The sequence below is a fragment of the Harmonia axyridis genome, chromosome 4 (genome assembly GCF_914767665.1).
Source record: "Harmonia axyridis chromosome 4, icHarAxyr1.1, whole genome shotgun sequence".
NCBI lineage: Eukaryota > Metazoa > Arthropoda > Insecta > Coleoptera > Coccinellidae > Harmonia > Harmonia axyridis.
In genome coordinates, this window is record NC_059504.1 from 42327712 (window position 1) to 42351768 (window position 24057).

At 35.3% G+C, this 24057-nt stretch overlaps 2 protein-coding genes across 4 annotated transcripts in view; one reads left to right on the top strand and one right to left on the bottom strand.

Annotated features, from left to right (window-relative positions):
• The window catches only part of LOC123677556 (neuroligin-1-like), a 536762-nt gene that overhangs the window by 97816 nt on the left and 414889 nt on the right, over positions 1–24057 (top strand). The window lies entirely within an intron of this gene.
• LOC123677557 lies at positions 19056–23289 on the bottom strand. 2 transcript variants are annotated; one of them, XM_045614143.1, is made up of 8 exons: positions 22934–23289; positions 22513–22880; positions 22359–22460; positions 21821–22147; positions 21203–21764; positions 20998–21138; positions 20415–20943; positions 19056–20218 (listed from the first exon to the last, which is right to left on the bottom strand). In XM_045614143.1, exons 1-8 carry the CDS (start codon positions 22945–22947, stop codon positions 20048–20050), a joined length of 2214 nt encoding a protein of 737 aa, XP_045470099.1. In that variant the 5' UTR covers positions 22948–23289; the 3' UTR covers positions 19056–20047. The 2 variants fall into 2 exon arrangements, with proteins under 2 accessions (XP_045470099.1, XP_045470100.1); XM_045614144.1 differs by lacking the exon at positions 19056–20218 and adding an exon at positions 20225–20361.

A 24057-nucleotide genomic window follows, 5' to 3' on the forward strand; every position in this document is an offset into this window, starting at 1 on the left:
GTATCACTTTCATCATGAATGGATACAAGCAGAGAATTCATAAGTCTTCATTCTTCAACAAATATTATTTCCCATTGTCCTCATTCTGTAATTCAAGACAAATTGTTTTCCTTTTTCCTCCATCCAAGAATTCATCTCTAAACAAAATATTTCGGCTGTAAATTCTAGATGATATACAGCTTCCTCGGAATGTTTGCCGTCGGACAACAATTTGCCAAGGAATTGGGAAAGAATCCGGCATTGTTTTTCAAGCGAATGGAATATGAAATATGAGGGGTTGTTGTAGGTGAACAGAATATTAGTTATATTTATATAGAGAGGATGCAAACAAATAATGGAATGTTCCAAGGAACTCTTATTATTCGGGGCATATGCTCAATATTTCATGGTGAAATGAATAAATAGAGTCACGATGGAGTTATGCAACCTTATGTAATTCCATCAGAGCACTTATATTTTTGCTCGATTTATGGTTGATACGACTCTTTACTTCACTACATTTCTGAATGTGTCTTTTTTTCTGTACTAGTGCATAATTAGTGTATGCCATAACAGGAATTGTAAGTAGCATGTTACGCATCACTAGAAGTTACTTACTAGCCACCAAGCGGCGAATGCGTAATTCTACGAGTGCGTAATTGTCTTACAACTCGAGTAGTGTACGGTTTTACGACCGCAATAGTTTGCATAAAACTCAGGCAGATCCAAAGACAGGTGGCAAATCCATTATACAATTATGAAACGTCAAAAAGTTATCGGCTACGCGGGCTGTTATTAATTCGTTTCCGTGGCAACTACTACAGGCTTTATCTTATTGGTTATTCGCCGTGCGAGTTACTTTACACATGCTACCGCATTGGTTGTTGATTGTGCTCTCTGTTTACGTTATTTTCTGTGGGGGGAGTAGAAGAAGGGTATTTTTCAGCTCCATGAGAAATTTCGATGGTTGTTGTCTATGGTTTGATAGTTGAGAATATCAAACTGTGTTGACGTTTATGTTCAGTAAGGTTTAGCTGAGATGTCTAAAATACTCACTTAATTTTGAAAAACCTTTAGATGGAATTGATGACATTTGAAGGGACCTGCCTTCTTAAATTTTAATGGTATTGATCCCTTTCCACTGATTTTCACATCGTTTCTTATGGCTCTCACGTCGTTTTTCTGTCACTATCGTGTTTCACTTTGAATCAACAATAATAATAAAATCAACGTTTTTAACAAAACTAATGAAAATTTTGAAACTATGCCGTTGAATGGTCAATTCGTTGTATAGCGCCACCTTAAGGAAGAAGAGGGAAAAGTCGCCAAGTTTATCTTGAACTGAAATTTAATTCGATTCAATTAAAGAGGTTACGTTTCACTGCGACCTAATGGTCTATTGTGTCCCCCATCAGAGCTATTCTCTCCATTGCGTGATCTACAGCTTGCCTTCCAGTTTCAGAGTTCTAATGAATTCCAATATCTGATATGGCTTCAAGGAGGCTAATTTCTCACTTCTATAAGTTTCGTGTCTAAGGCAGGTTTTGCGTTGGCTATCGATGGCAAGGCATTCCGTCACCAGGTGATCCGGAGTTTCTTCGTCCTCCTCACAGAATCTGCACTCGTCATTTTGTGTTAGACCCATTCTCATGAGGTGTTTCCTAAGGCGGCAATGCCCTGTGAGGAATCCAGTGAGGAGGTGTATCATATTATTACTAAGATCCAGATACTTCTTGGATCTTGTAGAGTCAAAGTTTTTTTTGGAGTGATCCAGACCAGGAAGATTCTGCTAGAGTTTTTCTCTTTCGGTTACCTCCTTTTCCTGAAACTCTTTCCTTTAGGTGCATTTGTCTACACCACAGAAAGGTTCCGGGCCGATGAAAGGAGTTTGTGCTTCTTTTCTGGCAAGTGTGTTAGCCTTCTCATTCCCTCTGATTCCCTGTTATTCTTACCCATTTCATTAAGTTTTCTTCGGTACTCCAATACCATCTTAGAATCGATGGTATGTGAGTTCAGTACTTTAATTGCAGCCTGCCTATCGGAATGTATCGCTATGTCACATTACCGATAGTTTCTTTCTATGTTGATTTCTACATATCTTTTTCTATTGCAAGTATCTCTGCCTGAAAGACACTAAGACATAGTGGCCTATGATGGAACCATCTGAATACCATTTGATGGTCATCATTTTAAGAACTAGGATTGTGTACTCCTTTTCCTTTGTAACTGGTATCCACAACGGACATATGCCGGAAATCATATCTGAAAAATAAATGCCAAGAAATTATTTAACAGATTATAATACCAAATAATTAATTCCAACAATATTTCTATCTATTATTATAACTTATTTGAAGTTCTCAAGCTCTTGAAAAAAACACCCACATAAATGTGGAAATTCACGAATCACAAATTGAGTTCAAAATTATATTTCCCATAGAAATTATATACAAACTTCATATTTCGTTTACCTTCACGGCAATTTATCTCCGATATAATTGAAGAACGTCTCCGTTTCGTTCGTTCTGACTGAGTGAACTCAAAGTCGAGAAATGTAGATTTGTTCCACTGATTGTTATTCCGAGCTTTGAAATTGCAGTCTAGGCTTAAATAAGCTTATATTGCAAAAATAAACAATTCATGGCTTGTTTCGTCCGGGAGATGAAGAGAAGCAGAACTAGGTTGTCTGGAAATAATTCTTGGGAGAATCGGTCTGAAGATAGGAATGTCACATGAGAACCCTGGAGAAGGAATGAGAATAATGATGGAGATGGCCTCAACTGGATTCGCATTTAATTTCTCTTCATTTATCTACTAGATAATTAGATGGTTAGGACATGAAATAGTTTCAGAATTCATATTAGATATTCTATGTAATAATGAAGAATATTTTGTCTGAGTTTGTTTGAAGAGATTTATTCATTAATTTGAATGAGAAGTTAAGATTAGCACGTTTTTCTTATTTTTTCTCGCTATGTTCACCATAATCCTACTTTGGCGTGCCCTTGTTATGACACCATAGGCGTAAAGTAGATATTTTTCAATAATCTATTCGAGAAAATATGTAATGAATCTATAGCTAATTTTTCAAAACTGATTTAAAATAATTTATGTAACCCCACCCTATAGTATTTGGGTGAATAAAAATTCTTCCACGAATATATAACATTTTTGAATATGAGAAGCTTCTGCCTTCAAGGTAAATGTTTGTTTTTGAATTTCTTAACTAAGATCTATGTCGCTTCTTCTTCTAGTACTTACCACCTCTTTTTTCTAAAGGGTGTTTTTTTAGAGCAATTGAACTTTGAATGGCAATAAAAAAACGATGAATTATTTTATTGACATGAATTTTAATAATCCGTGAGATAATCTTGTGGCATTACATTTTAAATATGATTTCTGGCATATGACCGCCATGGACGTCCAATTTTCGATGACTTTTTCCAACATTTGTGGCCGTATATCGGCAATAACACGGCAAATGTTGTTTTCCAAATGGTCAAGGGTTTGTGATTTATCCGCATAGACCAATGACTTTACATAGCCCCACAGAAAGTAGTCTATCGGTGTTAAATCACAAGATGTTGGAGGCCAATTCACAGGTCCAAAACGTGAAATTAGGCGGTCACCAAACGTGTCTTTCAATAAATCGATTGTGGCACGAGCTGTGTGACATGTTGCGTGGTCTTGTTGGAACCACAGTTCCTGAACATCATGGTTGTTCAATTGAGAAATGAAAAAGTTAGTAATCATGGCTCTATACTGATCACCATCGACTTCAACGTTCTGGCCATCATCGTTTTTGAAGAAGTACGGACCAATGATTCCACCAGCCCATAAAGCGCACCAAAGAGTCAGTTTTTCTGGATATAACGGTGTTTCGACATACAGTTAGCTTCACTTCAAATGCGGCAGTTTTGTTTGTTGACGTAGTCATTCAACCAGAAGTGCACTTAAAGTTGTATACCTCGAAAAAAAACACCTTATAGTATTACCATAATTTTTCTTCTGAAAAAAACAATCCGAGAATCGTTAATTTTCCAGAATAGAGAATGTTTTAAGTTTTTCGACTTTGCTTCTTTCGCGAGAGATACATTGTACCCTATAATTATTCTGACCCTCCGTTGATTATAATGGTTTTGCATATCATTATTAGACGAGTATAATTGACGCCATAACCGCTGATGAAGACACATGCAATATTCAAGCCAAGCGATCAAGCTCATTTGGAGAGGGCACTTGAACAAATCTCTCTGCTATTATCAACGATTATCTCGGACTACATTTGCTGCTCATTCAAACCTCAGTCGATCACAACGTCCATAACTCATAGGTTATTTGTTGAAAGTCTCTTGATCGGTAATGTTAGAATCTGTAAAAAAATTAATATGAAGAAACGATCGTTAGGGATCGAATATTTTGTTAAGGAATTTTGAAGGCTTGTGAGTTTTGATAAGGTTGTTGGAAGAACAGGCAATTAGCTTTTTACCTCACATATTACTGAGTGAAGGTATCTAACAGTGAAAAACATAAAATGCTGAAAAAAATATTGTCTTTTCGATGACACATAGCCTCATATTGGAAAAATTGTCCTGAAAAGTATCAGATCATAGTTAGGAAACCTCACCTTATCCACTTTATTTTACAGGGTTTTCCAATAAAATGAGTCATATTTGATGTGTAAATACTACGCCATTATTGAAAATGATATGAAATGCACTGAAATTGCTAAAATTCACAACAAAAAAGATAAAACTTTGCAGTCATAGTTCGTAAGACTAAAGCACTTTCGGGACGTCGTGAAGCACCTTCTCGGCCAACAATAGTGAAACTGATATATTGGAGCTGTTGAGATAAGTAAGTGATGTGAAGAATCGCAACTATGTGCGTCGCTCAACAACAACTGAAGTAATTGCTGCTGTAGCCTAAAGAATTGACGAAGACTCAGGTTTGTCGATTTTGGAAAAGAAAGTATTCTTAACACACATACTGTTAAATCGCTTACCTTCAACTAAACATATGATGCTTCAAATGACAGTTCTGTTCGACATATGCCCTCAAAAAAACGGAAATCGACATGTGTAACTCAGTATAATTCAACGCTCATCCGATTTCAATTTTGATTAGAAAATCGCTATGTTGGTCATAAAATATACTTTTATTTCTTTATTCTTTTCAAATATACGATGCAAAATTAATAAACTGCATCTCAAAAACTAGAACGCGTAGAAAAAATATGTTTTTTTTGTAACCAGCACATTGATATATTGTATAATACATAATTCGAGCCTTTCATGAATGTCCTACCATAAGGTACCCTTCAGCGCTGTCAAGTCAGCAAAAACCTATTGATTAATCCATGAATTGTCATCAGGTTCAGTTGTTATTTTCTCCAAAAACATAAGAATTTGATACTCATCTATTCGTCGGAATTAATACAGTTTTGCAGTGAAGCATTTTATCGTGTTATCGAATGAAATATTTCATTTTGTATAGCCTGCTATTTGGGCAGCAGTCACTTTTCAAGCTCTCATATTCAGACATTCTAAGATCCACTCATTGAAGTTGGTTAAATTCGCTACAAAAATAGTGGACATATTGCAACAAAAACAAAACTAAAACATATTCGGGACGTTGTGAAACACTTTCTTGGCCAGCAATAGTGGAACTCATGGAAATATTTCAGCTATTGAGAAAAGTTAGTGATGTGAATGCTAACACACTTGCCAAAAAAAGAGCCACCGGCCTGGAACCTTTCTGTGGTGTAGACAAATGTACCTACAAGAAAGAGTTTCAGGAAAAGGAGGTAACTGAAAGAGAAAATCTCTGGCGGAATCTTCCTGGTTTGGATCACTCCAAAAATTTTCTTCGAAACTTTGACTCTACAAGATCCAAGAAGTATCTGGATCTGTAAGAATATGCTACACCTCCTCACTGGACTCCTTACATTGCATTGCCGTCTCAGGAAACACCTCATGGGAATGGGTCCAACAGAAAATGACGAGTACAGATTCTGTGGGGAGGAGGAAGAAACTCCGTATCACCTGGTAACGGAATGCCTCGCCATCGCCAACCAACGCAAAATTTGCCTTGGACACGAAACTTATAGAAGTGAGGAATTAGCCTCCTTCTTAGGAATGAAGCATTTCACTAACGAAATTACACCTTATTTTACATGAAGATTTATTACTCAAAGCTTTTTGAGTTCCGTTTACACAAGAACTCGAGCCGGTAGATCACCAGCAACGTCATATCTTCGCTGATCGGGTCCTTGAAATGCATACAAATATCTAGATTTTCGTTGAGAAATTATCTTCAGTGATGGGTCCATTTTCACCTTGAAGGCTACATTGATTACCCACGAATGATTTTTGGAAACCCTCTCCACCCTCAATTGTTTAGTGTGGATTTTTGGCTGGTGGTGATGGGATCTTACTTATTCGAATATAAAGCTGTACAGGTACGGTGAATCGATAGCTTTACTGTGCTTGATTAATGATTTTCTTATGTTCACAATCGGTCACCCAGATTATGTGATTTAACTTTTTTAGTTGGGGCCAGGTGGAATATATGGTCTATGCCAATGCTCCGCCATCAACTCAAAGTCTTAAAGGGAGAATTTATGAGGTTATCGAGGACATGCAGCCCCAAATGTGCAACTTAATCATGGAAAACTTCTCCTTCACAATCAAACGAACATTCCTTGATTTTTTCACCATTTACTCCTTCCAAAATGAAACCCTGAATTAATGTGGATGGTACTTCCGATAGGAATGCAATAAATCATCACGAAATATTCATTCTTTCTGTATTGCAGTTTCACTTTTAATAAAGCAGTAAGCATGATGATGTGTGAAATAAAAGTCAAACGAACCGATACAGGTTCAACGCTTGTATTGGCTATCTAGATGGAATATGCTCACGGCAATTGCGTGTGAAACGTCAGGTCAAACGACTACATAGCCTGTGATCCTCTCATTACCTCACCTGATACTACACTGTGGATGTGGGTTTCATTTAATCAATGACATTACATGTCCTCACTAGCGCCGTTTCGAGCATTGCAATTTACAATCAGGGGCGTAGATTTTTTTTTTTGGAGGGGGGTAATCGAAAAAAAAATTTTGACGACAACGTTAACTTATATCTGTAATGTCAGAAAAAGAAGTTTGATAACGAAATATGAAACAAATTACTTGAAATATTTTTTTTCATTACCAATTCGGTTGTTCTTCACCTTATACTGGGTGATCTTTAATGATAAATACGGAGGAAAATCAGAGATTCCTCGGTTAATTTGAAGAATAAAAGTTCCATTAATATGAGCCGCAAACGCTTAGTTCTCGCGATACATGGTGTTTCTAGTGTGTCGTACTTTTTAGTGATGCTTATATCACTTTATGAAATCTTTATTGATTTTCGTTACAGAGAGGATGAATAAGTACCAAAACTTATATTTATTCATTCATTACAGCTTACTAGCTGGATCTTTATTATAATTTGGATTATCCTGATGATTACTAGAGAGCTGTTTGAATTTTTTTTTTTTAATCGATAGCAGCTACGACAAAACTGAAAGAAACGAAATATTGCAGTACTGGACCAGAGTTTCTTTTTTCATTTTTTAAACTACTAGCGGTTCAAAAAAAAAAAAAGCTCGGGAGGAAAGGAGCACGTACCTTTCCACAAGAAATATCATCCTGTAGATTCGCATTCAAAATCATGATCACATGATGAAAACTTTAAATTGGAATATCTATTGGCAATTCAAATTAAATATCTTGTGATAAGAAGGTTCTATTAGAAAAAAACTTGAACTTTAACACCTGTTTCTCAAAAACAAAGTGTTTGGGGACCCATGTTATAGGACTTTTTTCTCAAAATGATCCAAGAAATCTGTCATTTTCATTTGTACCTCGAATTTAGGAACACCGTGTAGATATAGTCAATTCAAAACTGGTGTCTTCATAAATAAATTTCAATTTGAATGAAAAACAATAACATGTACAACACATCCCAGACAATGTTTCTATGCGAATTACTGATTTCAGTTCTTTGATAACTAGAGTATTTAAATTTTCCGACGAGAACTATACAAAAACAGAAAACTTGGGGTAAGTGTATACTGATGACGAATGCAAAAACCACAGATGGCAAAAAAAGGGCGATGCCAAGAAAGCGTATAGATAAAGGAAAATAATAAACCTCGGAGATAGACTGGCTTGTAGTATAATAAAAGTAGGTACTCATCTTGAAAGCGATAATAAACTAATAAACCGTGAGAGGGTTCAATTTTTATTGCCGTGTGAATTTCAAAGGAAAGTGAAATGATTATTGGTTCATTTCATGTAAAACTTTTCGTTCTTACTGTTTTAGTCCAGTAGACAAAAATATTTTACCTTGAGAAAATTCCGAACTCAATGAAACTTCTACAGGTTGTTCGGGGGTGCTGTGGCATTACTGTCAAGTTATTCAACACGAGTACCCTGTGTTAACTTGAGGAGGGCCGAAAACCCCACAACATTTTCAGCCTTTTTTCAGTTTTTTGATCATAACTTCTAAACTATGTTGTTTTCAACCAAAAAGTTCATTTTCAAAGTTGAAGACCATCAAATTCTCTACAATTTTGCATCCACATACTTCTTCGTAATCCCAATATCAATTGAGATACAATCGATCAAAATAATAGTCCAGTCACAATGCAAAAAAACTGAGGTCTGCTGGAAATAATTCCGAACTCAATGAAACTTCTACAGGTTGTTTGGTGGTGCTGTGGAATGATTCTGTGAAGCTATCCAACTCAAGGACCCTGTGCTTACTTGAGGAGCGGCTGAATAACCTCAACATTTTCGGACTTTTCTCGGTTTTTCAGCTTATAACTTCCAACTCAATTAGTTTTCGACCAAAACGTTCATTTCCAAAGTTGTAGATAATTGAATTCCTTATAATTTCGTTTCTCGAAATTTTTTTCTAAACCTTATATCAACCGAGATATAGCCAATCAAAATTAAAGGAATTTTCTCAAAATGTAAAAAATTGGCAAAAAACAAAGGTTATAATTATGTTGAACCTTAATAATCAGATCAACTGGGTAAAATCAATAAATAATAATAACCAAGAATTAATTGAAAATAATGATTGTATATAACCCGAAAAAAGTCCAAAAATGTGAGGTTCTTGGACCTTCCTCAAGAAAGCACAGGGTCCTCGTGTTGGATAACTCGACATAGTCATCCCACAACAACCCTGAGCAATCTGTAGAAGTTTCATTGAGTTCGGAATTTTTTCAGCAGACCCGCCTTTTTTGTAATTGTCTACTGGACTATTTTCGAGAATTCTGCAATTTTAATTTGAGGAAATATTGGGGTAATTACCACCAGTTCTCTCTCACTATGTCTACGCCCTTGTTTACAATCGAGCACGTTTCCAACAGTACTGCCTCTATGGAGGTGCTGCAGAATCCCTTCAAACTTTCGGTTCGGCAAAGTTCATTCGGATGTGGGTAACCTCCGAATGGCGAAACGATATCCAATTTGAACTCCAATCGTTAAAACGGCAGGAATGTTTCGTCCATTCCACAGCTCCGGGCCGAAGACTTCAAAGAAATAGAATCGATCTGATAAACCAGCCGAGTCAAAGGATCATGAACGCAACTTGCTGGTGTAGAAATGCGGAAATATCGCAAATGGGGGCTTGTCGATCTGAAAGGGAAGTTGGAAATGTCGGGAACTTTTTACTGATTCATATCAATTTAGGAAATTTGAAATTATATAATTGATTCACCAGATTTTGTTCAACTACTCAGAGAAACCTTCAATGAGATTAGATATAAAGGGTGTTTTTTTTAGAGCTATTGAACTTTAAATTGCAATAAAACAACGATGGATTATTCGATTGACATGAATTTTATTTATCCGCAAGATAATCTTGTGGAATTACATTTTAAATATGATTTCCGGCATATGACAGCCACGGCTCGCTAGGATGTAGTCCAATCTGGACGTCCAATTTTCGATGACTTTTTCCAACATTTGTGGCCGTATATCGGCAATAACACGGCGAATGTTGTCTTCCAAATGGTCAAGGGTTTGTGGTTTATCCGTATAGACCAATGACTCTACATAGCCCCACAGAAAGTAGTCTAGCGGTGTTAAATCACAAGATCTTGGAGGCCAATTCACAGGTCCAAAACGTGAAATTAGGCGGTCACCAAACGTGTCTTTCAATAAATCGATTGTGGCACGAGCTGTGTGACATGTTGCGCCGTCTTGTTGGAACCACAGCTCCTGGACATCATGGTTGTTCAATTCAGGAATGAAAAAGTTATTAATCATGGCTCTATACCGATCACCATTGACTGTAACGTTCTGGCCATCATCGTTTTTGAAGAAGTACGGACCAATGATTCCACCAGCCCATAAAGCGCACCAAACAGTCAGTTTTTCTGGATGTACCGGTGTTTCGACATACACTTGAGGATTAGCTTCACTCCAAATGCGGCAGTTTGGTTTGTTGACGTAGCCATTCAACCAGAAGTGCGCTTCATCGCTAAACAAAATAAAATGGACGTAGTGCGCGATACCTATTCCGCACAGAACCATTATTTTCGAAATGAAATTGCAATATTTGCAAGAGTTGTTCAAGCGTGAGTCTATTCATGTTGAATTACCAAACCATCCTGAGAATAAATCACTTGACAGCTGTTGAATCGGTCTCCATCTTGAGCAGTAATGCCAACTTAAAGTTATATACCTCGAAGAAAAAACACCCGTTATAATCAACTGAAAGTTCATAACGGATCAATGAGATCTTTTTATTTACATGAAATAAACAACATCAATGACGTTATAATATAATGAATAATGAATCATATACAGCAGTTCTGTGGTTTCCAATAAGATCAATATACTAATTTTCCGCTCTAAAGGTTTTTGACTTGACCTTTATTTATAAATATTTCAATCATAGGCAGATTCTTTCGAGAGGAATTTTGCATTTTGAGACATGAGAACTTTTTGCTTTCGAGAACTTATTTCTTCAATTCTGTTGGTTTCAATAATGGAAAAATATTAATTGAGGAATTTGATTGATTTTCGATCATTACCGAAAGTGGTATACGGTATTCTTATAAGTGAACGACATTCAATCAAGAATTGAGACCGTATATATGTTATGTACTTTATTTTTATGTCTTGTGCATTGAAAATCATATCTTGCATTGATTTTTTGAGATCTTATTATCTAACGGGTGGTATAATTATTGAGTACACATCAACAAACTGCTAAAACGGCTTACGGAAATTCTTTTTCTCTTTTAATAGAATCCACTTTACAAATATCCTTCCTCGAGATTGCCCACCTTGTATACAGATTGTTAATCGATATTTAAGATAGCATTCCTGAAATAAATCATGGTAAAATTTAAATTCTATTAAAATGCTGAAAATTTAAAGAGATTTTTCATTTCATACTATTGATAGGGAAGACCACCACGTGGCTGCATAGTTCGAAACGAAATTGGAGATATTTCTTCTTACAAACCACCAATTTTGATGGGGTTTTTACATGATTTCCTTGAACAATAATAATTCACATTATAGAAAGTGAATCTCTTCGATTTGCGAATGAAGAACAAAATTTCGTTTCTCGCAGAAAAAAATGATTTTATGTATAATGTACAAAGTACTGATACAATTTTAAAATATTCGTGAAAAAAAACCTAGTAAAAATCCTTACAAAAGAACTTAAACTATGATTTTGTGAAAAAAATTATCGACCGTCTTACAATGCTGCCTCTTATCATTTGCTTCGAAAAGAGAAAGAAGATAAGGTGGATGTACAACTCCGAACACCGTTCAAAAATTTGTGATTGCAGGAGAGCTAGCCAGAGTGTAATTAATTAATTAATGGGTACCAAAGTTGGATAGGTGAAAAGCCACGTGGTAATAATCTTTTTTAAAGAATCATTTCCATCAGAGGAAGACTAAACACTATAAACTAAAATTATGCTACTCATGAAACCTACTGTTTCGAATTAGCTAACCCCTCGATATCTACCCCTATCGATATCAACCATTAAACTATTAATTGACCTCAAATCGCTAGTTCAACAAACATGCTTAGATGTCAGTAACCGCAAGTCTGGATTGAAAGCTTAACTACTTCAGCGGAAGAGCCATTCTGAGCCATGACTCAGGAGATAAACATTGTGGCAGAACTTAACCATATTCAATATAATGGTTCTCCGACGATTCGGAGGTCTAAAAGCTCTTTACTCACTTTGTATGAGAGAATTTGCGGTAAATAAGTTCCTGCAACATGGCCAAATCTTGTTAATTCATAACATCACATGTTTGAGTTAGAATGTTGTAAAGTTCAACGCGGGCGAGAACTATGTATTTTACATGGATCGTTTCATATTATATCATCGTTATGTTGACTGACCATATTGTTGTTTGTTTTCTATGTTCATATACATGGAATTAGTTTAGACCATTTAACTTAAGCTTTGTTCTTTAGCGAAATGTAAATTACAAAGTCATAAAAAAAAACAGAGATTATTCACGTTACCAATTAAAAATCGTCGATACAATACATCACATCATGATTCGGACTGATCATTCCGTAGTGTGGTGAAACGACTATTTTCTACAACCGATCTTAAAAAACTAATTTCCCACATTGTTTTCGATTCGAAAAGTGTCACTTTTCTGCACAAGTGCTCCGCGTCGTTCGGTCAATATCAATCTCATGCGGGAAAGTACAAATTTCTGCTTTTAGTAGGAAAATAACTATTCCGAAATGGCGAAATATTGAGTAGGGGTGAATATTTGTTCAATTTGAATATTTATAACATTAAATACCGGGATTACTCATACAACCACCTATATTTTGTCCGAGATTGTCAACTTTTTGGAAGAATGGTGCCACTCGAGGATCGAGATATATACCCAACCATTTGCTGGCAGTTACATGCTATTCACTACAACAATTTTTTTTTAATTTAACGCTGGTAAGTTTTGAGCTACTCTGCTTTTGAATGCACAGTACAACTCATACGAAGGTTTATTTTTGATATAGACGTGAGTATTATACAGGGTGCGGCAGAGCCGACTGGCGAGTTTCAAAGGGCTCTTAAAAAAAATGGTGGAAGATAGAGAACAACAGTTTCATTCATTTGAAGAAGTAGGAAATATAGTTTTTTTGCACAAGTTGAGAAAACTATATCACTAAGATGGCGGCCGTCAGCAGCGACACACTGATGTAGTCTATTTTGGGAGTTGGCAACCACTTTTCAGCATATCTCGAACGGTATGGCCCGGATTCCATCGGTTATTCGTTGCTTGAGTTCTGGCAGGGTGTTTGGACGAGGTTTGAAGACCTTATTTTCAAGGTGGCCTCAAAGGAAGAAGTCGCAGATCCTCAAATCTGGTAAACGCGCTGGTCTCCTTGGGAACATCTGCCTCAAAACAGCTAATGAAGTTCTTTCAATTCAGGCTGTAGGAAGGTTTTCAACATTGACACATAACGTTGGAAATTTACTGTGACGGAGACATTTTCCGGTGTTCTTACCATTCTCGGTCGTCCATGTCCTCGCATTCGTAGTGTACTTTCCGATTCCTCAAGTTGACAAGCCCAAGTTTTGATTGTTTTCGCAAAGGGGGCTGAAACGTTGATAGGACTGCCGAGATGCCCATTGGGTCGTGATCACAGAAACTGTTATTTCCATAAAACGTGCGAACGGCAAAGCCTCGATGCACTCCGGTCAAAACCATGGTGCTGACTAAAAACAAGTGACTCTAAGGAACACAAAGACCCCTTCCGCACTCAGCTGCCCCTACCACATCCCGAGCAATGACCTGTCAAAACTCGTCAATCGGCTCTGCCGCACGCTGCATTTCCATTTGATTATTATTTTTTTGAGAGCTGAGATTGTGAATTTCCTTTGCCAATTTAATTGAGTATTTAGGCAGGTAAAGCGAATGAATCAGACTTTTGTTGATCATTTTATAAGATATTCTAGTGTTGATAAATTACCAAATTATACAAATTGAATGGAAAACAGTGGGCTAGTTAAAAATGGTTATAAAACCTCTTTCATTCCATTCACTGTGAAGTGAATATGCGAAAAATAAAGAGTAATAGAGGATTCTTCCGATGTTGAATTTAAATTGAAATGAATGTTAGGTATCAATGCTCTTGAACCAGAATGATTATGCACAATACCATCAACGTTCCTTGCACTATCTACTCTAACGTAATTGAAAACTGATCGATTCAGTGCCGAATTTAAGGTTCCAATATTACGAAGAACCAAATAACGCCAACTTACGTGATTCCATTGAAAATGCAAGATCATTGCCAACTACTTTTATTACTCGGTTCCGAGCAAGAACCGCCCTTAAATCGACTTCCGTTCGGAAATAAGCGATATTTCCCCGGGGACGTACGTTCAGCATAAATCGAACAACATTTTTCCTGGATTCAGCCCAGGAGCACGAACGTTGAAACTTAGTAATGTAATTTCAAATTCTGCTGATTTCATGTCGTACGTATCTCACATAGGTACTTTGTTTATCGTGTATACGCGCGAAATGCTACGTGGGCTGTTTTTCACATCTACGTTTCGAGCACTCCACGACAAATATTTGGCTGTTTTGTATACCAAGCCGCAGAAATTTGATCGATATCTAACGAAAATTATGGCTGCTAGAACTTGGAATTATTGCTGTTGTTGCTGATCGTAATAAATCCGAAAAAAGTTTTTTGCTTGTTCTATATGGAGAAGGGTGCAATCATTTTACGCAAATGTGGATGGATTATGCCCATCTGTATACACATGATAATTTTCAAATGGACAAAAAAATCGTAGCGGCGCCAGAATCATAGAATATTCATGCAGAATATCGAAACGAATAGGGAGAGCCCGAAAATGAAGATTGCTCTAATCTGGATACGTCGAGGCTGGTGGGATCAGGTAGAGATGATTTCCCCGGTCTTGGCTGAAACGCTTCCACACAAAATTAAAACAATAATTGTGATGATTTTTTCTGATCAATTTTTTTCGGCAAAATTCAATTTTATCATTCAACATAATTTCTTTCGAGGGCGATACAGCGATTATAGCGATCTTCTAACTTTTCGATACCAATTATGTACCACCATAGCTCTCAGTTTCGGCTATTACTTCTTCATTGGTGCTAAATTTCTTTCCAAGGAGCATTTTTTTGAGGTCTGAGTACAGCAAAAAGTCGCTGGGGGCCAGATCTAGCGAATAAGGTCTGGCTCTTTTGTAGGTAATCAATGAATATTATACCTTGCGCATCCCATAATACTGATGTCATAACCTTGCCAGTGACTGTTGTATTTTCCTCGCTTTGGATTCGGTTCATCGTGTGCAGTCCACTCAGCTGGCTGTCGATTGGACTCCGGAGTGTAATGATAGAGCTATGTTTGATCCATTGTCACATATCGACACAAGATCAGGTTTATTGCACTTAAACAGGTTCAAACACTGCTCAGAATCCGTAACACGTTGTTTCTTGTGATCGATTGTGAGCTCGCGCGGAACCCATTTTGCACACAGCTTTCTCATGTACAAATATTCGTGAATGATATGATGTACACATTAAGATGATATCTTCACAATGGCTGCAATCTCGATCAACTTCACTTTACGGTCATTCAAAATTATTTTGTGAACTTTTTTGATTTTTTTGTCAGTGACAGCCTCTCTTGGGCGTCCACTGCGTTCGCCGTCTTCGGTGCTCATTTCACCAATTCTAAACTTAGCATCAATGATGGTTGATTTTCCTGGTGCAGATCGCGGGAACTCTTTATCAAGCCAAGATTTTGCTTCAACTGTATTTTTCCCTTCAGAGGCCATAAACTATCAGCACACGAAATTTTTTTTCTTCTATTTTTTTTTCAAATAACAAAAGTACCTACACGACTACAACGCAATATCTCACAGACTAATTGTCGAACTGCTATCAAATTTTTACAGGTATCGTTTGAAAGTTGGTACTAACTAAAAATCATATGGATTCAATACTAGCACCGCCATCTGTGCAATAATTGAACTTTGGGGGCTCATATCCTGAAAACCAGGAAGTAAAGGCTTCTAAATTGTGTTCAGAATGCTGATATGAGTTTCCAATAGAGTTATCATTTATTGTGTATATATTATGTTGAACACGAATTTCAATTTTGTGTTAATAGTAGAGTCTTAATGATAGAAAATTTCAGAGAATACCGAAAACAAACCAGGAAAACACTCACATGAAGTCAGGCGCTTTCAAGACATCGTCCATTCATACAGAAATTGCACCCTTGGAGACCACATATACCTATATACAGTTCTGCAGAATTCAAGGGCTCAATTGGCGTATCAATGGATAGGCAATCGGAAGCTTCCAAATTCAGATTCCTCATTTTTGAGCATCCTGAACTTATAATCAAAACCAAAACTATAAACAATTCGAGAAGAATATTGGAAAAAAAAACATGCAATATTTTCGCTACTGCAGATCTGATCGAGTTGATTTTGTGTGTGTATATGAAGAATGAATATTTTAAGCTTCGTGTTGGTAGCATAATCAGAACCAGAGAAAATTTAAAAAGAATTTGAAAAAAATTCTCAATATTTTCGCAACCACATAATCGATAGGGTTGAGATTTTGGATTTCTGTATCAAATAATAACTTCAAGCTATGTGCCGAATTTCGAACTGTTCACAAAATTTGAACCAAAGAAAATTCTTATGTGGTCTTCAAGGGTGCAGTTGGGTATAGATGACGAGCACTCAAAAGCTCATGACTTCACGTCCGCGCTTATCTCTTAATTCAATTTTCATCCCATTGATAAAATCCAATCATTAATTCTAGCAACGTGCAGTTGACGGCTAGATTAACACCGTCAGATAAATTCAGTTGACTGGAGTCGAAGGTATTGCTTAATGTATCAACTATAATTCGCAAACTGATTTCATGGATATCGTAGAAGTGGAAGTAGGCATATCCTGTTTTACAATTGACCCAAAATGTAATTTTCATATTTATTCTTCTGAATGATGGTATATTTGAGGATATCTTTAAGTTATACATAAGTAATGGGATTTATTCAAGAAACCTACTAAAAAAATGCTGCCACGGAATACGTAAAGTAGTTATACATATTTGCAATTTTTTTATAACAATATTATAGTTATTTATTAGGGGAAAATCCCAGTGACCTTGAAATTGAGTGGAATGTATGTTGATCCTCTGATAAGGTTTGGTAGTTCTTGCATTAACCAATTGGATAATTGATGTGTTAATATTTCTTGTGAGCAAACTTAGCTTGAAGTATTAATCAATATATCCTTGCAGTTTCATCCGTGTGGCGCAAGTTAACTGTAATTCAATTGTAGATTTGAACATGTTGTCTCTCTACACCGTGAAACTAAGTTACTTGTTTCGAGCAGAGTCGTCCTGAACAATCTGAACTCTGAATGCAACTCTCAACTGGATAATTAGTGTAAAGTGAATTGAGCACATGAACATGATTCTGGAATGCAGATGATACTGATTAATATCGAATTAAACTCGCCTGAGCAACCCAATTAAACGAAAGTTCATACGACCGGAAACTGAAATATTATCCCACTGTTATGAACGATCGATCGTTATTAACTATGTATTTTGTGATAACTAATCATGTAATTAGTGATTTTATAATACTCATTAGAGTAGGGGCAAGTTACACCTTCATTTCTGTCTATTGATATTCCGTGATATTGTGAAAATAGGATTAATTAATCAATTGGAGATCGTGATGAAAGAAGAAAACACCCTCTTTTTGTTAATTGAGAATATCCAATTTATAATCAGTTATAATATCACAAGAGCATAGAAAATATTCGATTATAAACCGATTCACGAGAAGTAGTTCACGAAACATCACGAGAACGCAGCTCGAGTTGTGTTTCGCGAACAACGTCGAGTGAAGAGGTTCGTATAATCGAAATACATTGTCTATGCTCGAGTGGTATTCGTTACGATTATATAACGAATAATTTCAATAACTATAACCAAAGCTGACGCTGGCCATATACATTACTCGCAGTTTTAAAGAGATAAGATTACACAACTCTAATTGATAGCTGTTATTATAACAACAGGAGCATTTTCTCCTTAATTGAAAATTGAACTTCATACAGTAACATCAGATATTATTGTTTTAACTAAATGCTCTCTCATCATAAACTGAATTTCTCTAATATTCTACAACAAGTAGAGATCGTGAGAAGCCAATATAGAATACCGTAAACGCTTATGATCACGTAGGAGCTAGAGATTGATAATCTCACGTATAGTTAAATTATGACAACATTCAATGCAAGTGCAATATCCTACCAACCTAGGTATGTATATAGGATACATTACATCTCACATCCTCCTAGCCAATAAGAATACTTGAGGCGTGGTCTATTTGGCGCGAATTCAAATTTCGTTTGTTTGAATTTGAGACGATATTATTGTAAGAATGCGAATCGAATAATAATAGACTAATCTATAATCTTTGATGTAAATGAAATTTTGTACTTAACTATATTTAACTGAACGAATAAAAATATTGATATTTTTACTATTCAAATTACTTTCATGCCAGACGCTTTCTAAGGTAAAGGATGAACTAGAACTAATAGATATTGAAATTAATAAATATCATTATTCTTCAAAATGAAACCAGTAATTACGAATTGATAACAAAATGGAGATTTACATCACCAGTATTATGAATGTAAGATATGGGAGTACTTCGGATAAGTATAGATAGTAAGAAGAACGCAAATGATTAAACTAAGACATTTAAAGCTATAATGTTATGAGTGTATCATTGGAGGTGAACATAAAAAATATGTAATTATTTTAACGAGATATAATAAGTTGATTTATTTAACAGAAATGAAATTTCATTGGATTTTGGTAAATTACAAAGTATAGAAACTAGCGATTTCATCGTTAATTGATTAGGAGTAAGGAGATAGGAATATATCTTTGCTTGCAAAATATACTAGGAAAAAATACAAAGAGTAAATTATAGGTTTTATTCATCATATAAATACTTTATTATACATTCAAGAGTTAGTAACTCAATACAATTGAACATATAAAAATGTAACTATGTACAAAGTAACTACATTAATAATTCCTACAGTTATTCATTTTGAAGATATACCTTATAATAGTGGCAATATTTATTAGATAATTTCAGGCTCCCAGCTCCCCTACACCTGAACCAAAATATAATATTTGTATAGGTACAGTACGCGAATCTGTAAAAAAAAATTGATCTTGTTTCAAAAGTGAAAAGTTCAGAGAGTTAATTTTCGGAATGTTATCAAGCCTTCACTAGAATGTTTATTTGTGTCTGAAATTATTTAGAACTATAACTATACATATATCACATTACCACACCATTAAATACAATTGAACATTAACAAAAATTAAACTATATGTACAAAGTAACTACATTAATTATTCCAACAGTTGTCCATTTGAAGATCTATCCGAAGATAAACCCTATAGGAGTTGCAATTTTTTTTAGATAATTACAGGCTCCCAGCTCCCCTACACCTGAACCAAAATATAATATTTGTATAGTAATCTCTAACAAAAAATATTGATCAAGTTTCAAAAGTGAAAATTTCAGTGAGTTAATTTTCGGAATGTTATCAAGCCTTCACTAGAATGATTCTTAGAAAATGAAATTATTTAGAACTATAACTATACATATATTACATTATGCCACACCTATGAATACAATTCAACATATAAAATTTACCTATTTACAAATGAGTAACTATTATAAAAATATTAGCTAAATATAATTACATTATACCACACCCTCAAGTACAAAGCATCCTGCAAAAATTTAATTCTGTTCAAAGTATTGAATAATAATCATAGAATTAACTACTTCAAAAATAAGCAAACAACACCATCACCTTTGATTATATATCAGCAAACAACTGAGAAAAATTTAGCAAATAGTTATGTATATTACAATATAAAATAAGAAGCTGTTATTTTTTGTTTGGAAAATAGGATTGTTTCTCCATTTTCCTTTTTTTTGAAACATGCTCACTACCATCTAGTCCCATATTAGTTCTAAGTTTTGATATCTCTGCCAAGAATTTATAAAGTGTGTCATCATCTAAACTTCTGATAAAATTGGTATGTTCCATTATTGCAAACTGCAAAGCATATACTGTCAACATCTAACAGAAACAAAAGACATATATGATTATGGTCCGTAAATCAACCAGAGCTACTGGACTGGTAATGTTGGTTGTTTCAGTAATTGATTATGCACAAACTTTTTAGCAGTTACGGAACCCTAAAGTAACCAGAGTTGATATACAGAACATCACATATGTATGTATATGATACCTCTCGTCTTTCTTCAGAAGTAATGGACTTATTATTTTCTCTGCTCTCCTGAATAAAGTGATTTAGATCTTCCTGGTATCGCAATTCGGTTCCAGAAGGCTCGTTCACTTGTAATTGATTGTCATCATCTGAATGTGAGGAATCTACAACAGAATCGCTTCTCGCCTCAAACAAAGATACAGCATGTATATGTTTACATAGTACTTGTTTCACCGCATTTTCAGGACACTGACACTCGTATCTATGTATACATATTTTACATATATGGCAATATCCTGCTCTACAATCATCATCACAAAGTTCTTTAATACTTACAATATAAAATTTATCATTGATTGAACAAGATGTTACCTTGAATGTTCCCAATTCTTGTGGCTTTACCTTACCTTCCATTTTCTCTGCCTTTTTGTGTGATTCCACAGTTACCTTGTGTTGATAATTATTAGCGTTAGGTCTCTCAACATTTATTATTTTGGTCCACATCTTTTCTTCAACCAGCTCATCTAATAGATCCAATAATTTCTCAACCCTGTTAACATTATAGTAAATCAATTCCATTTATACAAATAAAAATATAACATACCTAATATTACGTTGTGTTCTCATTTTATTATATTTAAGTACTTTATTTAAGCTTTCGATAGCCATATTGGTATTTATTCCTGCATTAATCCTATGACAGTGGGCCCACATTTTTATTCTTTCTTCATTCTTGAAATAAAAGCTAGAAGAAAGTAATACTCTTTAGATTCATTCTCAATAAACATTTAGAGTAGTTAGTTACTTACCTCTGCAGATACTTGAGAAAATCATTTTCCCCTTCCTCCTCCAAATGTTTGAAATAGGTTTCTTTCAATTGTAAAAATATTGAGGGATCTGTTTCTTTTAGAATTGCTCTCATTTTTTTCTTCATGTCCTGTTTGATTTGTAAATTCTTGATTTTGGATCTCCCTTGAATATTCCAATTTTTAATAACGTGCCATGTACAAAGAAGTCTTCTAGGTTCTTTGTCCGTCTTCATCACTTTGGTCCATGCATTATAATATTTTGTATCGTCATCACTCATAAAGAACTCTGCTTGAATGGATTCACCTAGTCTTGATTTGAGTGCAGTAAAAAAATGCTCTTGTATAGTTTGGTCCAATCTATTTGAGAGCAGAAAGGCAACAGGAAAACCCATGTTTTTCTCATCTTTAACTAAAACAATTGTTAGATCCCAGTTATTCCTGTTGGTTCCATGTGTACCGTCGACACAAATGATTCTTTTAAAATCTCTCAACTTTTTTTCCATAACTCCGTTCATGTAGGCCAAAGCAAAATCTTCATCCCTCAATCCAGGACAACATTCACCTAAAATGATATAAAACATTCAGCATTTTGTTAATTCATTATATAGATTACCTCACCAATTCTTTTGAATAAAAACGCATAATTTTCTCCTCGTCCATTCCACTCTTCTACTTTCAAGGCAGTTGCTACCATATCGTCAGCATCCCTTCTTTTGTCAAGGTTAAATTTTCTCATTAAATATGCTAGATCTCCCCTCGTTATTAGATTTAGTCTATCTAATTTGTCATCTCGTATGATCCTAGCATCTTGAATAATTCTTTCAGTTGATACACCGGCAGTTAACTTCTCAACAATAAGGTTTTGTTGATACTCAGTGAGTCGTTTTGTTCTTAGCTCATCATTATGACCCACATGTGTCTCCACAAATGTGACTGTGACAATTCCTAATAAACAATAATATGTAGAATATTAATTTAGATACTACTATTTATATGTATTGGATATGTTCAGTGAATCAGTCACTGGATTCGTATGCTGGTTGTTTCAGTGGCTGATAATCCACTAAACTTTAAGAAATTTGACATTTAAGAGACCCCAACGTAACCTAGTAGATAAAGGCAACATATACTGTATCCATAGTGTTAATATAGTTACCATTTGTTGCAGTTTTAACTAACATTCTTGAAGGACATACTCCTTGAATGTGAATACTGCCTCCGGACTTCATATGGCGTTTCTGACCTACACATTCGTATCCTTAAAAATAAACAGTTATTTTCTTATAATAATCCATTCAATCAGGTCTTACCTCTATAATCACTTCGGTTACAGTTGTAGTTTACTATTGTTTCCCCATTCTTAGTTTTCAAAGTCCTGACACAGACATAATCAACTTCTCTATTCTCCTTTCCTCGCCATGCTTTAAACTCTTCATTGCTCTGAAAACTTAACATACTTTCTTTAATATTTACGTCATGGCTCGTTGCTAAATGTTTGTCCAAATCATTATAGCATGAAAACTTCTCTCTGTTTTCCCCTGGGCAAACAGAACACATTATATGCTGCTTCCTATTCGTTTTTGCCGATTCGTCATTATGAATTTTAAGAAGGTGCCTCTTTTTGTTCCATACATTGGTAAACTCCTTTTGACATACTTCGCAAATTAGTGGATTCGCACTGCAAAAAATACGTGCATTAATGCTAAAAAACATTTAAATAAGGAAGCTTACCTAACTGACTCCATAATTGAACAATTTAGAATTCAAATAAAGGTATATTCAACTTAGCAGTGAAAACTGCTTTTTTTAAATATTCACGTTGAAGCTTTTCCTAGATTGGTGGTATAGAAAACAGTAATAATATGGAATAACTTTCTTCTGGACACAAGTCAATTCGCTCTAAACAATAGGTGCAATAATTCTGAAGTAGTACAGAAACACACTGCTAACAATCGTTAACTGTCTGTTTCTAAATGGTTTTTGTATAAATCCCGCCAGAAATTCTCCCTCGTCGATTGACAAACGACTTCACACGATCACAGTCGAAGACATGGCGCTGTTGATTGGCTAGGAGGTTGTGAGGTTTAATGTATTGCTGTATGTATATGCCTCCAGGTGCTCTTATTATAGAGCTCAGCCATGTAGCATTCTGAATATTAATAGCAAAACACCAACTTAATGGGCCACATGTGAACATATGTTTATTACTAATTCATCCAAGGATAATTTGATTCATCATTAATTCGAGTTGAAATGCTTTTGATTCAATTATTATATTCCATATTCGATTCGAGGAACGTTTACTTGCCAAATGTCATGTTGAAATTGGCTAATACCAATTTCAACCTCGTAGAATGAGAAACATTTCAACGCTGATTACCTCAATACGTGCAAAATATACTAACTGAGAAAGAAACTGCAACACCCAGAAGGAGCTAGTTAAATTTCAAAATTAGATAGTATAGCAAGGAGTAAATGATTGAAATTTGGAGGAAAAAAAGAAGGGTTTACAATTTTTTTTTCATTAATGTGTTTGTCCAACACGTCTTGGCATCGATGCAATAAGATGGTCTATTTCTTCTTGAGGGATATTATCCCAAGCTACCTGTACGTAATGTCTCAGAGCCGCCAAAGTCCGTGTGAGCTGGGGTAAATTGTCAAGCCTTCTACCCATGATGTCCCAAAGATGTTATATTGGCTAAAAATCGGGGGATCTGGGTGGTCACGACAAAAGATTCGCATGGGTCGCTTTGAAAAAGTTTAAACTAACACTGGCAACATGAGGTAGGGCATTATTTAGCTGAAATATTGGATTCTCGAGGCGGTTAAGATAAGGGAGAACATATGGCCCCACT